General features: G+C 40.6%; 1 protein-coding gene across 1 annotated transcript; it reads left to right on the top strand.

Moving 5' to 3' along the window:
* The first annotated feature begins 386 nt into the window (after positions 1–386).
* Positions 387–19395, top strand: LOC308387463 (E3 ubiquitin-protein ligase CBL-like). Its single transcript, XM_080867523.1, has 15 exons — positions 387–969; positions 2883–3130; positions 4905–5051; positions 6815–6971; positions 7334–7455; positions 7571–7708; positions 8151–8238; positions 8392–8523; positions 9977–10186; positions 10468–10584; positions 11400–11683; positions 11980–12147; positions 13763–13866; positions 14036–14218; positions 15321–19395. The coding sequence occupies exons 1-15, from the start codon at positions 826–828 to the stop codon at positions 15662–15664; spliced, it is 2586 nt and encodes an 861-aa protein (XP_080723649.1). The 5' UTR covers positions 387–825; the 3' UTR covers positions 15665–19395.
* Positions 19396–19541: the final 146 nt, after the last annotated feature.

The following is a 19541-nucleotide window of genomic DNA, read 5'->3' as shown; positions in this document are numbered from 1 at the left end:
TTTCGTTTTTGCTTTTTATTTTTCTAAAAATGTTTAGTTTTAGTTTAGTTTTTTTTGTTTCAGCCTCTTTAATTAGTATTATGTGGAAAGCATATGGGGGGTGCAAGATTGAGGGAAAATTAATATATCATAGTGAACTGAATATTACAGTAAAAACATTTTTTTAAAGCAGTTGACTCATAGTCTAGTTTTGTTTTGTTTTTTTGAGTTAATTTTTTTTTACATTTAGATTTAGTTCTTAGTTTAGTTTCAGTTAATTATTATAACTTTGGCTATTTGGCTCTATTACAGGTAATTTACGTTAAGCCAGTTTTAATTTTCCCAGGTTCTGCGTGTTTGTTGACCGTGCTTTTACTTTGAAGGTACGGCCGGACATCCTTGTTTACTTTAGCTGCTGGCTTGCTGTTGGCTGGATCCGCTTCTCAACCTGTTTGTTAATCGCGCTGTGTGGCTTATTAACGCCCCGAGTTTATAATAAGCCGGGCTGATTTCTCAGGGGGAGATTTGACTTGCCGTCGCCGGGAGGCGGTAGGTCTATTTTTGAGGACAGATTAAGCAACACGGTGAGCATGTCCTGAGCTCGGAATCAAACTGAGTGGCTTTTCAAATGTAGCTTGTTAGCTAGCTGCATCGCGTATAGTGTACACACTGCCTTTTTTGTTCTGCTCATGGACAGCCTCTGCATGACAAATTATTACCAGTGTTGAGTGCAGGCAGGGCACGAAGACAGCGATCGTTTTGTTTGAAAACGTGTCAAGAACTGATCTTCGGTTGTCAGCCACCCACACCCAGCCCCGGGCTAACCCCCGGTCACCGACCGAATTAATGGCCGGAAATCCGAGAAGGGGCGCCGGTCTCATCGGCTTGATGAAGGACGCCTTTCAGCCTCACCAGCAAGCTCTCCAGCCTCACCAGCCCGCAGTGGTCGACAAGAAAATGGTGGAAAAATGCTGGAAACTCATGGATAAGGTACTGACAGTGGTTTTCCGGTAATAAATCCTTTACAAGAAAGGGGTTTGAAACAGTAAACGAAAAACTTCTTACTTGACTTTTTTCTTTTTGTCTGTAACTCGACATCAGAGACAAATGCAAGGCCACTTTAACTGATTTTCTTTTCTCACATATTGAAAAAAGATTTAGCTCAACTTTTCCATATGCTCCTTCACTTAGCGTGAAACTGCGGTTATATTGAATCATCACTAATTCCCTTTGCATGACATGAATAACCTCCAGGACATCCACACAGGAAGGTGCTTTGGCTTAAATTTTAAACAATAACCTTTAAAGCAGTCTAAACCTGAAGCCTAAAACTGGAGTACAGTGGTGTCTGATTGTCTAATTGGGGTCATTTCTCCTGAATTAGGTCACATTCATATCCCTAAGAGGACACCCTATATTTAGTATTGGATAAGAAGAGGTGTACATGTTGCAGGGGCAAAGCAAGGTTCTCTATAGTCATTGCAGCCTATTTACTTTCTTTTGCAGTTGGCTATAACTAAATCAGATGAGCGGGAAGTGCAGAGAGATGGTGAGACAAGAGCTCACAAGATATTAATGCAAGTGAGCTGATGTAGGAAGTAACAGTGCATCAGATAATAGAGAGTGAACCACGGCATGCATGTGCAGTGTTCTGTGCAGACTCATTTACACCTGTGCTTGTAAATGGCACGTTTGAGGTCAAAAGCTTTCACACCTGGGTGGTATGCTTCAGGGCTGGGTGCTGAAAATTTTTACTGCCTTGCTGTAAAGTTGTATTGTGGGAATATATTGCCATCAAAGTAGCAAAATGAGGAATCCGAGGGTTTAATAATAATAATAATAATAATGGATACTTTATTGATCCCCATGGGGAAATTACTTGTTTTTCTCTGCATTTGACACATTCACTCTGTGAAGCAGTGGGCAGCCCACTAAGCAGGCGCCCGGGGAGCAGTGTGTAGGGACGGTACCTTGCTCAGGGGTACCTCAGGGTAGCCGTTAAGTGGATTCGAACCGCCGACCTTCCGATCATGGGGCGACCACTTTACCTACTGAGCTATCCCTGCCCTTTGGGGGAAGGGCTGGATCTGATATAAAGAGTGAGTGTGCAAATGTATGCAAAAAAGAAACAAAACCCTACTTGCATGCACAGTTGGTCCACAGCAACGTGGGGAAAAGATGCACTTAAATGAATAGTGACAGCTAAGTTTCTGGTGAAGTTGATGCAAATTTTAGGTATTCAACGTGTTATTGTACTATGAGCCATTTCATGTTTATGGTCACAATATATTGGAAGTTATTTGGTGGGTATGGGAGCATAATTGAGTGCAATTTGATAAGTAACCTTAGTTGTCAGGTGATTGGTCGGGTAGTAAATGTCCATCACAGATTAAAGAAACAGTTCCTGGTCAAACTTTGATCTACAGCTTGTGCCGCATTATTCTCCGATTACCGAAAAGACTTTATCAAGAACATTATCATCATAAACATTAGGAAATATTGGCTGAAACTTCAAACCATGACATCTGTAAGAATGGCAATTTTGTCCAGTAACATCACATTGCAAAAATCGTGACCCAGTTTTATGAGCTTAAAATTTATAGACACATCCATATCCAAACTTGCGTGCGATAGCTGATGATCTAGCTGGAAAACTGTCACGAAATCTGTGAGGTCTCTTTAAGCGCCCTGAGTATTAAACTGGTTAGTCCTGTATTTAAATGACCTCAGGCTTTTCTCCAGTACCATACTTAGACAAACTTTGTGAAACATGCACATTGCAGCATCTCGCATTGCCACAGCTAAAGGTTTTAATCCTGTTTGTTTTATTGTTTTTTGTTTTTTCGTTGTTTGCAAGTTAAAAAAAATAAAAAAATCTCTGAGCCGTTGCGTTCTCTGTCCAGGTGGTACGTCTGTGCCAGAACCCCAAGGTGGCGTTGAAGAACAGCCCGCCCTACATCCTAGACCTTTTGCCGGATACCTACCAGCATTTACGCACCATTCTGTCCAGGTATGAGGGCAAAATAGAGATCCTCGGCGAGAATGAGTATTTCCGCGTGGTCATCGACAACTTGACGAACAAGACGAAGCAGACCATGAGCCTTTTTAAGGAGGCCAAGGAGAGGATGTACGAGGAGAACTCCCAGCCCAGGTAGGCGCACGTTATATCTGGTCAAAACGATTCATCTTTGTGGGGGGAAACGGAATATTGCACCAGCAGAAAGCCAGGATGCAAAAGCTGTGAAGCAGGGAGTATCTGAATCATGGCACAGTTAAAGAGCTAATCGTTGTTTTTCTTGGCTTCCTATCAATAAAATAATCCCTTAAGCTCATGATGGTACGATAATTCGAGACCGTCTCTGTCCTATGGAGCACAGAACTGAGCTTTTTCACAGCATCTGTTTTGACATGAAATAGTTGGAAAGCACAGATGTTGATGATCACATTAATAAAGATCGTTACCTAAATAGAATAAAAGCTTCACTAATGGACCACCTTTGTCTGAAGGTCTGCTGTCAGCATTGGCTGACTTTTTTTATTTTTATTTTAACCAAAATAAAAAATGGGTTCTTAATGAAAACCTTCTAAACTACCCAAGAAATACAACTCGTACTGAGATTTTTTGTGTGCTATTTTTTTTTTCTCCATCAGATGATTAAAAAGATTAAAAAAAAAAAAGCGGCATGCTTGCACATCTCTAACTCTGTGCATTTAAAATGACTAGAAAACTACTGGAATTGCTGATGTCATTTAAGCTCTATAACATTAAACATGCAATCTTTTTGTAAATATTAATTTGAAGTATTGAAAAAGTTTGTCTTTTTTCTCGAAATGTTCTTACAAGTTTCCATCGCTGCGATTAAATCAAACCATATGAAGCAAAGTGAACTTTATAGGGAAGTGATTGCAGTTTCGCAATCATGTGTACTTCCTCTGCTTCTCAGAAAGTCTTTGCTAAGCAAAAGTTCATCCTTCCTTTTACGCACTGAATTTTTATCAAGTGTAAGATGTTCTACACAAACAGCTGTGTTGGCATTAGCAAATGCATGTATAGGTCATCGGAAAGCCTTTTAATTGAACCTTCAAAGCTGAGGTCATGCTCAGACGATGTCATAAACATATATATTTTAAAAAGTCGTTGCCCAACTGGCTGTGCTCAGTATGCGTCTGCGACTTTTGGTTCAGTTTTTTGTCATGTGTCACCTTGTGCCTCCTTTTAAACTGATTTACTGTTTAAAAAAGCAAAACAAGTAGGACTAGATTATGCACCCGCACTGGTTATGTTCAACCCCAATGAGGGTGGACTCACTTCCTCTGAAAAGTAGCGTTTCGTGTAGACTGCTCAAACCAGTTATCTTCAAATGTAAAGCAAACGCAAGTGTAAATGTCAATTTTCAACATTGCTTCCCTTCTTCTGCAGTTATGTTCATCATTTCAGCTCTAAGTGGACATATTTTTATAAATTTGACACTTGAGTTGTCAGGAATGGGGTTCGTTTATCTGGGAGGTGGTGCAGCCGGCCACAAGTAATTTTACAGAAAGTGCTTTATATGCATTTAACAAAATAACACCAGTTGTTTCAACAGCAGAAAAAGAAAAAAGCGAAGAAGAAAATGTCCAGTTGACTATTGTGTTTGTTGAGAAAGAGGAAAAAAATTAACTGTAGATCCATAAAATGTGCCAGAGGAGAGGGAAATGTACGAGACGAGTGGTACCATCTTTGATTCCGCCTGATTGTTTTGTACTCGAAAGTGTCTGGCTGCTGAAAACTTCTATTTCTGTGTGCATGCAAGTGTAACTTCCCCTTTTTATTTAAAACCGAACATGGCGTTATAGAATACTAAAGACATTAGGCTGATGATACCTGTAACTAACTTGTTGCTACGGTTTCCTTTAATTGTCTCTCTTCCTTTTCTCTCACTTAGGCGAAACCTTACCAAGCTGTCTCTGATCTTCAGTCACATGCTAGCGGAGTTAAAAGCCATCTTCCCCAATGGCCTATTTCAGGGTGACAACTTCAGGATTACCAAAGCTGATGCTGCTGAATTCTGGAGAAGGTCATTCGGGGACAAGTGAGTTTTTGTTTCAGCTCTTTATTCTTATTCTTGGGTGATGCTCGAATGACTCATATTTCACAGTAATCCTTATTTATGTCATGCTGGCCATCGATTCCAGTTCATCTCTGGCTGATACAAGCAGTTTTATCTTACTTACTGCTTCCTGCCTCTTGCAAACAAAAGATTTAAACAGAAGTCAGATTACCATATTAGCATAGTCACATTCACGGGCAACATACATACGCAAAGTAAAAAAAACACAACAAAAGCGCTGAAACTGAGCATTTATAGCAGTGGGAGGTCTGGGTTTTGGGGTCATGAGTTAAGGCTACGTAAGATGACCTCATGATTTGAACCTTTGACTGTGAGCATCCCAGCCATTTTATTAGGGGCACCTTGCTTCAGAGATGCCTTCATTTTTGTGGCATTGATTCAACAAGGTGCTGGAAACATTCCTTGCTGATTTTGGTCTATAGTGACATGACAGGTTCATAAGGTTGCTGCCACATACCCAGGTTTCCCTATTGGACTCTGGAGGCCATTTGAATGCTATTGCTTGGATGTTACTTACTGTCATGTTTAGAAAACCAGTTTGATTGGAGCTGTATCACCAGATATGTTATTTTACTGAAAGCAGCTATCAAAAGATGTTAGAGATGTTTGTGGGGGGAAAATCACAGCAGATCAGCAGTTTATGAAATGCTCAGAGCAGCACCAACAAGCATGTCCCATTCAAAGTCCTTTAATCGCTCTTTCTCCCACATTCTGCTCAGTTTGAACTTAAGCAGGCAGTGGTAACCATTAGAGGTGGGAATCACCATACATCCCACGATACGATATTATCACAATACTTAATGCACGATATGATATTATTGCAATTTTTTAAAATATTTTGCGATATTCAGATTCTGTACATAAAGGTAAACTTTATCAATATTCATTTTATCTAATATCAAAGTCTCACACTCAGTCTTTCTCTCATTTCAGTCAGTTTTATTGCTGACAAACTGAACGGTTTGTATTACAGTCTAGTCCAACTTAACTGAATGCAACCATCTGGTACAATTATAGCTATTCTGAACTATGCAATTTATGAAAACTATGCAGCCCCTTCAGCAACTGAATAATTTGAAAGTAAATTAAAACAAAATATAATTTTACATTAAATAAAAAAGTTTTAAACTTAATTAAAATAAAAAATGTCTTAAATTAAAATAAGTAAACTGTCATGTTTATTGCTGCCAAAAAAAAGTTAATCTTTTGCTCAGAAAAAGGATCAACATGCTCTGAAGTCAGAGCATGTTCCATTCCACAAAAACTTTTTTTTGTAACAAAATATCGATTTCTGCTGTCCCTGTATCGATACATTATTAGCAAACAAAATATCACGATACTTCACAGTATCGATTTTTTCCCACACCCCTAGTAACCATATACATATGTGTCTGCATGCATAAATGCACTGAGTTGCTGTCATGCTCAGATATTAGTATTAATCAGTAGTTGAACACACGTATCTAATAAAGTCACAGTTGAGTGTGTGTATTTGAGGAAAAGCATACCAGGTCCCCTTTAGTCAACTAAAAATACACCTGTGTATATATTTAGAGTTGTGTCTTTATAAAGGTCTGCTGCCTTGTTAGCTAGGTGTTAGCTTAGCAAATCTGCAATTTTATTACATTTTAGGTTCTGTTTAACCCCAAATTCTGTCTTAACTAATAGTGAAAGGCAATGTTCCCACAACAAACATTTGTTTCCTCTCCCTCCCTTCTACCCAGGACTATAGTGCCATGGAGGACATTTCGGCAGGCTCTTCATGAGTTTCACCCTATTAGCTCAGGTCTGGAGGCCATGGCGCTCAAATCCACTATCGACCTCACCTGTAACGATTACATCTCTGTCTTCGAGTTTGACATCTTTACAAGGCTCTTTCAGGTACGTCACAAAGCATTCAGAGTAGTTCACTGTAAAACTGCACAGTTTACTAAAATGTTATTAAAGTGCAAAGGCGGTGAATTACATGAGGACGCTTAAATTTGTTTATTTGTTTAAATTTGAGTCCAGCTTAGTCTCTCCTGTGTAAATGCAGCAGCAGGGTCTGAACCCACTCGCATATGTTTTTCTGTAGTGTTGCCAGCGATCAGAGTTGGTGTTTGTAATTTTATTGCTGCAAACAGATCTTCTGTCCTATATGCATTATAGTCTCATACCTGATTTTTGTTGTGAATTCAACTTCAAAACAGCCGATGTACACAACATAAATAAAATGTTTGCATTTGTGAATCTGTGTCTTGCAGCCATGGTCATCTCTTCTAAGGAACTGGAACAGCCTGGCTGTTACACACCCTGGTTATATGGCCTTCTTAACCTACGATGAGGTGAAGGCTCGACTGCACAGGTTCATCCACAAACCTGGCAGGTAGGCCTCACAGATCAGATATATTCTATAATACTTTTGGGGGGAAATTCCTACTGTATTAAATATTTTGTTGCAGGAGTTTGTAGCTGTTGGTTGAAATAACTCTCTCCCACAGCTATATCTTCAGGCTGAGCTGCACTCGGCTGGGCCAGTGGGCAATTGGCTATGTGACAGCTGATGGGAACATCCTGCAGACCATCCCGCATAACAAACCACTCTTCCAAGCACTCATTGATGGATACAGAGAGGGATTGTGAGTCGCATATCATCGGGGTCAATGAACTAGTATTTAGTGTCGATTTATAGCACTATTAAACTGCAAGCTGTCAGGGGAGGGTATTGTCTTTCAGCCTGCTGAGTACATGTTACTTTAGGTTACTGAATTAATAGTGTGGAGGGTGGAGTCTTTGTAGTAGTTCCTCAAAATTTAACAAAAAACCTTACGAGGAACAGGTTGGAGAGTGTGGATAAAATGGTGTCACAATCGATGTATAATTAACTAGTTTGTGTCATCCTGCAGAGAAACAGACCTGTTTTGTTGTTTTTTAAGGATTTTATAATGAGAAATTGTTTGGCAGCCTCGATGAATTGTAAAAACATGGCGAGGTTGTTGTTTCTTACTGTTGATTTATAAAATCTGAAACTGACCCTTTTTTCGTGACTTGGTTGCGTTTCTGTGCGCCGTGGTTCTCCAGCTATCTTTTCCCAGATGGCCGTGCACAGAACCCAGACCTGACAGGGTTGTGTGAACCGTCTCCACAGGATCACATCAAAGTTACTCAGGTTTGTTTCTCATGTGCGTGCATGTTTTTAATGCAGAGAACAAATACAGATGCATAAAATGACAGATTTTTAGGAATAAATCTCTACAGGATGAGAGTAACATGAGCAGCCGGTGTTGAACGGTCTCCCTCTTTCCCTCGTTTCTCTGTGTAGGAGCAGTACGAGCTCTACTGCGAGATGGGCTCTACTTTCCAGCTTTGTAAGATCTGTGCAGAGAACGACAAGGATGTGAAGATCGAGCCGTGCAGACACCTGATGTGCACCTCGTGTCTGACCGCCTGGCAGGTATGACCTTATCTGCCACCTCTCCATTTAAACTATAAACTTTTATTACACTGATTTGAAGCAGCTCGATAAATCCTGACAGGGATCTTCTTTTTCCTGCTGTAGAATTTTCTTTAAATTCCGTTTTTTGTGTTCAATGGTGCCTTTTTAAATAGGTCAATTAATAATAAGTCTTTGATTTAGATTCATTTTCAGATTGCAAGTGTTTTACTCCACTCTCTGATCTGCATGTTTAAACTTAAGTATAATGTCTTTTTTCTTTTTTTTAAAAATTATTAGTAGTAGTTCTTGCAGTAGAGGAGTCGTGTCATGTTCCTCAGTGTAACTGTTGCAGTCCCCAAACTTATACGTTCGGTTCTTTGAGCCATAAGATCCCACAGTGCTGCTGAGTTTTAATAATGAAAGTGTGAAACAAAGGGAAGCAAAAGAACTCCGGCTAAAACAAACAAACAAAAGAGGAAGGAGACCATGAACGAACCACACCAGACTGTCTGCTTCAGGCGTCACCCCTAAACTACTTTTTTTCTTCCTTTTTTAACTAAGAACCAAAAACAAAATCAAAAAACAGGCCTGTAGCAACAGAAAGGCAGAGGGGAGGGACAGAGATTCCAGTTACTAACCATCAAGCTTCAGCAGCCAATCGGCACTAAGAATAAATCTAAAGTGAGATCAGGTTAACGAGGGTGCTGATAAAAACACAACAAGGTGACGACTGGACCAACGCACCGAGGTCACGTGTAGCTGTAACTTTATTGTTTTATTAACGTGATCTTACAGTCAGTGAAGCTGAAGCACTTTCTTTTTGTACTTCCTTTAATAAAATCCTTCTTGTTACTAACAACTAACAACTTTTCCTCTTCAAACATAAAAGATTAAATAGACTTTACTGGCTGGGAACATAGACTTGCTAAGAGTGACACAAAGGACTTGTTTGCCATGAGTGAGTGATTAAGTGAATTAATTTGATGTGCTGTTTATTCTTGATGGACTTTGGACTTTAGACTTCCTTATATGGAATTTATTTTGATTGTGGTTGACATCAGACGAACAATATAATCGTTGTCTTCCCAAGCACAGTCGTGTTGTTCTCACTACTCTGCTTTCACGACAGAAATGCTCTCCGGGCTAATTTAACAGATTAATTAATCGCAGCATGACTGCAGAGTTCTTTAGACATGGTTTTTGTTGAAGTGCTCCTTCTGCAGATCTTTGATGTACAACATTTATTTGACATCTTCAGTTTTATTTACATTATAATTCATCCTATCCAGGTTGACTCTTTTTGTGGTAGTTTTCATGGTTTCCTCCTTCAGCTTTCATTCTTGAAAAGACTTGCAGCTGTAATTTGGGTTTAAATCAAAGCAAAGCCTTTTACAAATGATGAAAGCTTCAGTCTGCTCCTTTACCTTTACCTCCTAACCTTGCTGTGTCTTTCTGTGTGTGTGCATTTCAGGAATCGGAGGGTCAGGGCTGCCCGTTTTGCCGATGTGAGATTAAAGGCACGGAGCCTATTGTAGTGGACCCCTTTCACCCGAAGGCCAGTGGGGCTTCCTTTGCTGGTTTCCAGGGGTCGAGCAGAGCAGAAGCCGCAGGCAACGAAGAGGAAGAGGATGATCGGCTGGAAGACCAGCAACTTGTCATGAGCAGGCTGGCCTGCACCAAAGTAAGACGAGCACGTACATATATTTAGACGCTCACTGGGTGCTTTATTAGACGCAGCTGTTCGATTGCTTATTAATGCACATAATTAATCAGGTAATTGCTACAACAACTCAGTAAATTTAGCTAATAGATATGGTCAAGATGACCTGCTCAAGTTCAAGCAGAGCATCAGAAAAGGAATGAAAGGTGATTTGAGTGATCCTTATCGTGTAAATATCGCTGAGGAATATTACAAGCACTTCATCTGCTACAAAATCTGTAAATCAATGTGTGGGTGTGCAGGTGGAGCGCCCTCCATCTCCAGTGTCTCAGCTGCCTCCGGTGCCTCCGCGACTGGACCTCTTACAGCAGAGGTCCTCTGCCTCCCTTAGTGCACTGAGTCAGGGAGCCACAGCCAAAGTAAGTACACGCCTGAGTGCACTAAAGACAAAAGACTTTGAGACCGACTAGCTGTGGAAAAGAATTCAAAGGGTGGAAAAATAGTTTTTAGAAAAACACTTGCATTGGCCAGAGGTGCATTCAAGACTTACCGGTCACTGAAATATTTTCCCTCTGAATAGAGCCTATAAGAAGAGCCCTGTGCAAACATACAGTTGAACCAGAAGTAATAACTGCTTAATCATATGGAAGTCATATGCAAAGTGTTAAGGCCAACACCTGCTGCTGGGACGCAAACTTCATTACAAGAGCAGTACATTTAGGTCAGAGTAATATCACAAACTAACCACCTCCTATTACCAGCTTTAACTCACTTTTTATATCAATAAATGAATGTATATGAATGGCTAACGATATAAATATCTAATGAATATCTTCTCTAGAAAAGAGCATTTATAGTTTTAGTTGTGATCAAAAGAGCCTGTGAGATAAAGCTGTAATGAGCCCAAGTATATTTTAGTCAATATTTCCTAGAAGCCTTGAAGTTACCACAGTGTGTGTCAGATGTCCATTTGATAGTCAAAAATAATCATGTGTTAATGTGGCTGCAGATTCCTGGAAATTATGTGAATTGGCTAAGTGTTGGTATTCACAACTGCTCAATTGTTTGCGTGTGACTTAAAGATTAATAGTCACGCCTTTTTATTAAACCTCCAGTGTGCTGCCAGCCCTGCTAACACAATTATTGTTAATACCAAAATAGGATGTGTGTGTGTGTGTACTTGAGTCTTCACATCTCTAACAAAAAACATCCTGTACTGTGTCTTCTGACCCAGATGGTAGCCACTCACAGGGACAAGCCTCTACCTCTGCCTCCAGCACTGAGAGAGCTGCCCCCTCCTCCCCCACCGGAGCGCCCCTCCCTGGTCGGCCAGGAATCCAGACTCCAAAGGAGACCCCTCCCCTCCACCCCGGACCAGCCAGCCTGGGCAGCCAACTACATGGTGCCACGCCCTGCAACGAAGGCCCCGTCGTCCATCCCTCAGAGCAACGGAGCCGGCGCAGAGGGGAGCAAACCGCAGACGGCGATCAATGCTGTGTACTGCCTGGCTGCACTAAGGTGTAGTAGACAGGAAATAATGTAGTGAGACAAGAACTGATGAGGAGCGAATGGATATTTTTCCATCTTTCTTCGACCTTGCCAGCAGCGTTCTTAACATTTGTTTTGGTGATGTAATGTAGAGCCACATCAGTGTTCTGATCTATCAAAATGATGCCTTTTCATATATTTCTAGAACTAGTAAAAAAAAAAAACTGTCAGTGTGTTTGCGTTTTGTGTCTCCTTCAGGATTTCTCAAATTTGTCATTTACGACTGATGAGAAAAAACACGCTCTGTGATGTCTACCTTTGCTCAGGTCGTTGCCAGGGTCAGCGGTGTCCAGCGGGGAGAAGCTGTCGTCAGACGGTGAAGATAATGAGTACATGAGTCCCACATCCCTTCCAGCTTCCGGTGCCCCGTGGGTAATAACAGGCTCCTTGGTGCCCCCACCACCAACCCAGGGAAACAACCACAATGACATCAGGTAAACGGAACAGCAAGGGGGATGAAGTTGCTTCTATTAGAAGAATGTTTTTCAGGAAAATGACCTCTAAAGGCTTCTCCGCAGCTGGAACGTATTGACACTTAACATGTGGGCTATTTATTTCCCATATTTTTAGGTTTCTGGATTAGTTTTAGTATTCTGACTCAGTTTTTAAAGGCCAAACATAATCAATGACCAGAAGAAGAACACAGCTTAACAGCATTGAAAGTATCACAGTGTAAGGAAAAAAATGGACAACACTGGATTTAGACTACAAGTGGAAGAAAATCAGACCCAAAGGGAGCATAAAAATGACACAATTGGTCCCACTGTCATCTTATTAATGGAGTATGTATAGTGTAAAAGGAAGAACTTTACACCAGATCAGGTCAGATGACTTGAAGCTCCAGGGTGTGCTGTCTTTTGGAACAGGACTATATGGCGCTGTCTTTAAGGGAAAAATATAGATGTTGGGTTGTTGGAAATACCAGCAGATCAACAAACATGCTCAGACCTTCCAGCAGGTAATAAAATGTGCTTATGTGTGTGGTTATGTAATTGTATAGTGAATTGCAGAGAAAAATCTCGCTGGGAAAGGTTACAAGTGAATTTCAAACAGTTCGTAGAGTGAAAAGTGAGGAAGTTGGTCTATAAACAAGTTAAAGGGATAGTCTGACACACAGTAATGCAACCCTCAAATCTGAAGCTGTGTATTTTGTCCAGCAGGGTGCTCTCGAGGTTCCCATTCCTTAGACAGAACTCTCGTTCACTTACTTGCTGTTTTTCACCTCCTTAAATAATTTAAAGGGCATTGCTTGAAGATGACGGCAGCTGCATCTCAGCTTGTCTCTTTGATTAAAATGATGAAAGTGTCTAAAATGTAGGGAATTCGAATGGATAGGAAATCTGCTTAAATTTTAAAACTCGAGAGCTGAAAGTTGTGGTGTGAGCCTACAAAGATGCCTTCACTGGGTCCATGCATGACTAATTAGGCTTAAAATGTGTAATATTTGGAAGCATTCATACCTCTGTGTGATTGGTGGATTTTTGTTTGAAGTAGAGCTAGATGTTTAGCGGTCTATTTGTGATGTTAGCACACTGAAATGATGAGTTTTTGATCAGAGGTTTGGTGATTTAGCTTACAAAGTGTAGATTCAGTCATTGAGAATATTACTTTCTCTGTGAGGATTAGTTTGTGTAAGAGTCAGGCATAAAGGATCGCCAACAATGGCCCTTTTCAAAATCTGCTTCTAATACTTTTTCCTTTCTTTTTGTTTATTTTGGTCATGTAGTGTTACCATGGTAACTAGACAAAATTTCAGATTATGAGTTAAGTGTAAGGGGCTCAGGATGCAGACTTTCCAGGCACACCGCTCTGTCCCCAACCACCTACAGTTCAAACCTGCTGTTTGCAAGGGGCATCCTATCAGAAGAAAACTGACCTTAAGGGGACGGTGGCCTGAAAGTATAAATGGCATTATTTATTTATTTATTTATTTAAAATCATGGAAAACTATTTGAGTCCAAGAATAAGATTCTTTAAATGAAAATAAGCACAGTTTGTTCCCCTTTAAATGATTCCTCTATCTCTCTCCGTCTCGCTGTGTGCCTGCAGTGAGGTGGGGGACAGTGACTCTGAGGACCCCCAGGTTTACGAATCCATGTGTAACATCCAGGCCCAGGCTGGCTCGTCGGAGACGACACAGAACTCTGAGCTGGGTAACGTTCTCAGTTTCTCACTTCAGTGTATGGGAAGTGCTTGATCATTGTGGATTACTAACAGTAATCGGACTATTTGTTCTAGTAGTAGTGGATAAACTGACATCACAGAATTAAGAATATCAGTGTAAAACCTCATTTTTATTTACATTTTTTTTCCCCCTCCAAGACCTTCCTCAGCATTCAGCTGTTCCGCCGGACAAAAAGGAGGAGGCCAGTGTGGAGGATGTTTACGAGTATGACTTTCCCAGACCAGTGGTCCCTCCTGCCCCCGCCAGAAGAGCCCTGTCAGATATCGGCGGCCCTTCTTCAGCCTTCAGTAATCTCAACATAGACTCTGCAGTAGATCCCAGTATGTGTGGGTTTGTTTTTTTTTGTTTTGTTTTGTTTTTTTTCTCCCCCCTTTTTTAATTTCTAATGATCAGCAGGTGGCGAAATTTCTGGTTTCAAAAAGGGAGTTGTGGTCATTAGTTACGTCGTACTGAACACAGCGTGATTTATATTTTAATAGTGATCACCAGTATGCTCAGCTTGGGGCTTCAAGATGATGCACGAACAAACCGGTGACATCCAGTTCTCTGTTGTCCACGCTATTAATGTTGTTTTATTGAGCATTTTTCCTCAGGCTGGAAATAAAACAAAAAGTGCCAAACAATTTTTTTGGCATTGAAGCTAATCACAATTAAAGAAAAATCAAAAAGTCCAAACAGAAAAGTAGTTTTAGTTAGACTCTGTAGTGGTGGACAAATGAATATTAATTTGAGAAGTAATTAGGCTACATGAATGTAACTTGAAACTTCTTGTTTAACTTTGGCTTCAGCAAATTACTGCTTTAACCACACTGAAGTCAGTGATGGAAATTGCTTTCATAGATACTCTAACACATAGTGCTGCATGTCAGGCCAGCTTGTGAAACTGCTCAGGCGATTCATGAGGTCAAAGTTGCAACAGAATCCATCGTGCCAGGCTTGAAGCTATGTGCTTCTAGATGAACTACAGGTAGTTTGGACCAATCAGCCTTCTGTTAGGAAGCCACATTCATTCTGGGAGCAAGTGTCACTGCTTGGCAGTTTGCTTGGTAACAGTTATTTTGAAGCCAGAACTTTAATGTCAGTGATAACCTAAAGGCCTTTTTTCCTGCAAGTTTTATTTCTGTGGCACATGCTGTTTCTTTGCCTTTCACAGACTGTTACAGATGATTTATCCAGTGTTTTAGTTTTTTCAGAGTGCGGATACTTTTAACAGTTTTTAAGGACTTCTTAAATGTTTCTGTTTCTCAGATGTTTCAGGTTAGCAAATGTCTGGTTATAAAGGCAAATATTAAATTATTTTTCCCACAAATCATCTACTCATCAGTGCTCATGTGTCAATGTAAATGTGTATTTGACGTGTTTATTTTGTATTTGACTCATCACGTTTCTTATTTTTCTTTCATTTTCTCTCATTTGTTTCAGGTATGTTTGTAGCAGGCGGCGACCCCGAACGTCCCCCAAAACCTCTCCCGCGGCGAGCCAACTCTGACCGACGGCCTCGTCCGTTAAACCGCGAGCCACCTCCGCCGCCGCCAGACCTCCCTGGCCCCTCCTCATCTGCCTCCCCTGTTCCACCTCCGACTATTCCTCCTTCAGGTCCTGGAAGCTTGGCCCTAAACGGGGAGATTGAATGCCTCATATCCCAAGGCTACTCCATCCAGGACATCCAGAAGGCCCTGATGATCGCTCAGAACAACCTCGAGACGGCCAAGAACATCCTGCGCGAGTTTGTCTCCATCCCTTCCACAGCGCACATCGCCACATAGTCACTTTGCGCAGGCTCATCCTCTGTCTCATCTCTCTCCACTCTGTGCCATTATCATTTACCAAGCACTTTCCTGCAGGGCCACAAGTACTTTCAGAAGGCTTTACTCTGAGGGATGATGCTGCGTTCATGTTATATCTCATCCAAAGTCATTTGTAGTGGGAAAACAGCAACGTGGGGTGGGGGGACTATTGTTAAAGACAATGTCAAGCGGCTGAAATTACAGTCTCAGAATCTCTTTTACTTGTAATATTCATTTGGAGATTGAGGGTTTTGGCCTTAAAGGTGAGAGGTCAACTGTAAGTCCGATATGACCTGAACACAGCATAAATGGAGAATCGGAGCCTTTAAAATGGGCTTGCTGTGACCCTGCTGTGATTCGCTGAGTTAGTTAAATGCTGCGGCAGTGTCTCCCCTCAGTCTGCGTGCACGCTCTCATTAAGCTAAGTGTTAAAGCCGTGCAGACTTTGTTCAGCGAAGGTACCCCGCACATAGTCGTGTCCGACTGGGCGTCCCACTGCCTGCAGCCGCTCGGTCTGGTGCTTTTACTGGCTTCTTTGCAAATCGTGGCGTACGAATATGTAGCGATACGGTCTGAAACTGGTGATTAACTGTGTGGCAGTCGTGCTCGTGCTGATGAATGTGAACGTGTAGTCGCGGTGCAGTATTGCAGGGCTTCGATGTCGTACGCGTCGCTGTGGCTCGCTCCGTTTTCGATGGTATCTGACAAGGTGAACACAATTCAGTTGCCGTCTGTCAGCTCCAGGTTCGGTGATAGTTCTATGATGAAATAACAAATTTAATGTTTAAGTACTCTCATAATGTGTTGTGGTGTGCGTAGTACTAACAATGGCTGAGTTTGAGTTCTTTTTAATTCCATCGTTTCCTGCCACCGCTAGAGGTGGCCCGACACTGAAGGCTGGTTTATTTAGTCGCAAAGCTTCTCTCTACGCTCGTAGTTTCTTAGTTATTAACCGAAAGAAGCTCTTAGAACAGCTTCACTCAGTTCACTGGGAAATCACATCAAACTCTAAAGCCTAAAGCAAAAAACAAAAAACTGAAAGTGGGGTGAAGTCACGTGGACTCAGGTACTCAGTAATAAGCCAGGTTATATGTAACGAGCAGATGCTAAAGGACACGCTTCCTCCATCCTCACAGACATTCCATAGAGTGGATTTTCTTTATATTTTTAGGTTTCCTGCAGCATATTTACATACAGCTACCATAGTTAAGATATTAAAATCTGTTTTCTGATTCTTCGATGAGCTCGTTTACGTCCTCTAACTTTAAATTCTGGATATGACTCGAATGTAGCTGCGGTAATTCCATCTGTCCACAGTCCTGTATGACCATTTTGTGGATTTCAGTCACTCTGCAGTTCATAAAACTCTTCATGGGAAGAATGTTGGGGAAAGGCAACAAAAATCTCAGGATTGTATTAATCCGTCAAAGCAATTTACAACACATTACAGCTGTCACAAATGCCAACGAATTTCTAAAACATGTTTTAGAAATTTGTAAAAACTTTTTAAAACAAAATTGTATTATTAGTTATAATGTTAATAATGAACAGAATTCATGTTTTTCAGGCATAGCAGTGAGCCAGTAAAAACTTTCTGTGCAAGAATGCAAGAAAATAAGTATGTGGCATCTTAATTTAAAAAAAATAAAATTGTATTTAAACCAAATTAATGGACAACAAAAATAATTATATTCAAGCATTAAAAATAAAATTTCAATCAAATAGCTTGTTTATACTGGTGGATTAACTGGTATGGAGATGATTTCGGTAAATACTAACACTGTTCATTTAGAGCAGCTGGGGCACAAACCTTACATTGGATGGTGGTCTGATAAACGTGTTGTATAGCCAGCTTCTAGATGCGCAAGTGGTAACACTAAACACGCTCCTGATCACTAGTTTCAAACTTAGAAAGCCAATTTTTGGGGGGCTGATTTGAGCTATTTGCAGATATATTTCACTCTTGGTACTATATAACTGCTACTAAATGGAAATTAAAAAGAAAAGACTAGATGAGCGAAACATCCTTCAAAGATTTATCCGTGATGTTTCGTAGTTTTCCACCAGAGGGCACTCTGTAACTTCCCTGTTGGCAACAGGAATGTTCTGAGCAGAGTGAGAGAGTAAACGAGTGATCCATGACATGTATTGTCTGTATTTGTGTGTGTATAGACTATGCATAACAAATTTGTTTATTTCGGCTGCTGAAAGAAAAACAAACTGTTGATATCAGATTTTTAAATCACTAAATATCAGTTTTGTTTTATCCTATATGGGTCGGGAATAAATGCCCAGAATAAATTGGCTTGAAATTGTCACAAAACCTTTGAACAGGGACTCGTAGACTCTGACTTCTATTTTAACTTTGGTACAAAAAACAAAGAAATCAACAATCTGCTCCAATTTTACTAACACGTTAACTTCTTCGCGTAAAATTTCAAGCATGCGTGCTCTTCATCACACCAAAACTCTGGTACCACCACTAAGGATGAACTTAGATTGTAATACTTGTAGTGTTGCAATCCATTACAAATACTAGCTTTCCTGTAAAATGTCTGAGTTGACGATACGGGACTTTCTCCAAATTCCTGCTGTGACCATGTGCAGCTTCGCTGATTCATGTACGCTACTGTGTAGTTTTACTCCCCTTTTCTCCTCTTTAAAAGCTGCTAAGAAGTAAACATCTGGTGAGATCAACACTCTTCCCATACATACTTTTATGAACTGCTGCTTTTCAGTGCACAGAGATCTTAGGTCCTTAACGCGCCAATAAAATATCCAAATTGACACGTAAAAAGCCCTTTAAAGGTTTGGATTTCTCTCAGGTTATATTTTCTTGTCAATGGACCAAAAAATTCAGCAGCTGCCACTTCCAGGCATCACCACACCTATAGCGTCTGAGATGAGCCCATCGGTGGTATTCAGCGTCATACCTGCATGAGGGCTGTTGGTTTGTCTACTTAAGAAACTAAAGAAAGATTCAGATTAAAGACATTAAAGGAGAACAGTGATCTGATCTGAATCCAAACACAACACAAAAAGAGTTGCAACATCTGGAACATTTATGTTTTTCTGCATGAATATTATTTAAACCATAGGCTGATTTTTGTTGTTGTTCTTACAAGTCCTAAAGGTAGATGACAAGAACCCAGTTTAATCAAATGAGCCTGACAGTGAAAGGAAGCTCACTGTCAGCTGGTCACCTTTTCATTCCTCCGCAGCGACATGTACAGTAAACGTGCCTTCTGTCCATCACAACTTGCACATGCCAGCAGGCAAGCCAAAATAACCCCTCCACATTCACCATTTAAATGTGTTGGAAACTACTGCAGATTGTTTTCAGGTCAAGCGCTCTCTTGATTTCACCATGGTAACACTATATCAGAACTACAGTTTATGCAAATTTACCTTTTTAGATTAAAAAAATTTAACTGACTTAAAAGTGTTTCAGAATAGAGAGAGCTCCACTTTTTAAAGTCAAAATAACAAACTTTAACCCTGATTTGGGTGAAAGGGCAAAGGGCGATTGACTTATATTAAACATGAACTTTATCTGAAAAATGTTTCTCGTAATTATCAGACACTAGGATCTCCCACCCCCAATAAATGTGCTGCTGGATTTGGAGACAGTGCAAAAACCTAATACTTCAAACGGAACTAAATGAAAAGAAATGTTACTAAATTTCTAAATCTGATGCTAAGGGGGAGAATGGTAAATGGCCTGTATTTATATAGCGCCTTACTAGTCCCTAAGGACCCCAAAGCGCTTTACATATCCAGTCATCCACCCATTCACACACACATTCACACACTGGTGATGGCAAGCTACATTGTAGCCACAGCCACCCTGGGGCGC

This window comes from Rhamphochromis sp. 'chilingali' (genome assembly GCF_963969265.1).
Source record: "Rhamphochromis sp. 'chilingali' genome assembly, chromosome: 19".
Classification (NCBI taxonomy): domain Eukaryota; kingdom Metazoa; phylum Chordata; class Actinopteri; order Cichliformes; family Cichlidae; genus Rhamphochromis; species Rhamphochromis sp. 'chilingali'.
This window is presented reverse-complemented; position numbering and strand designations above follow the sequence as displayed.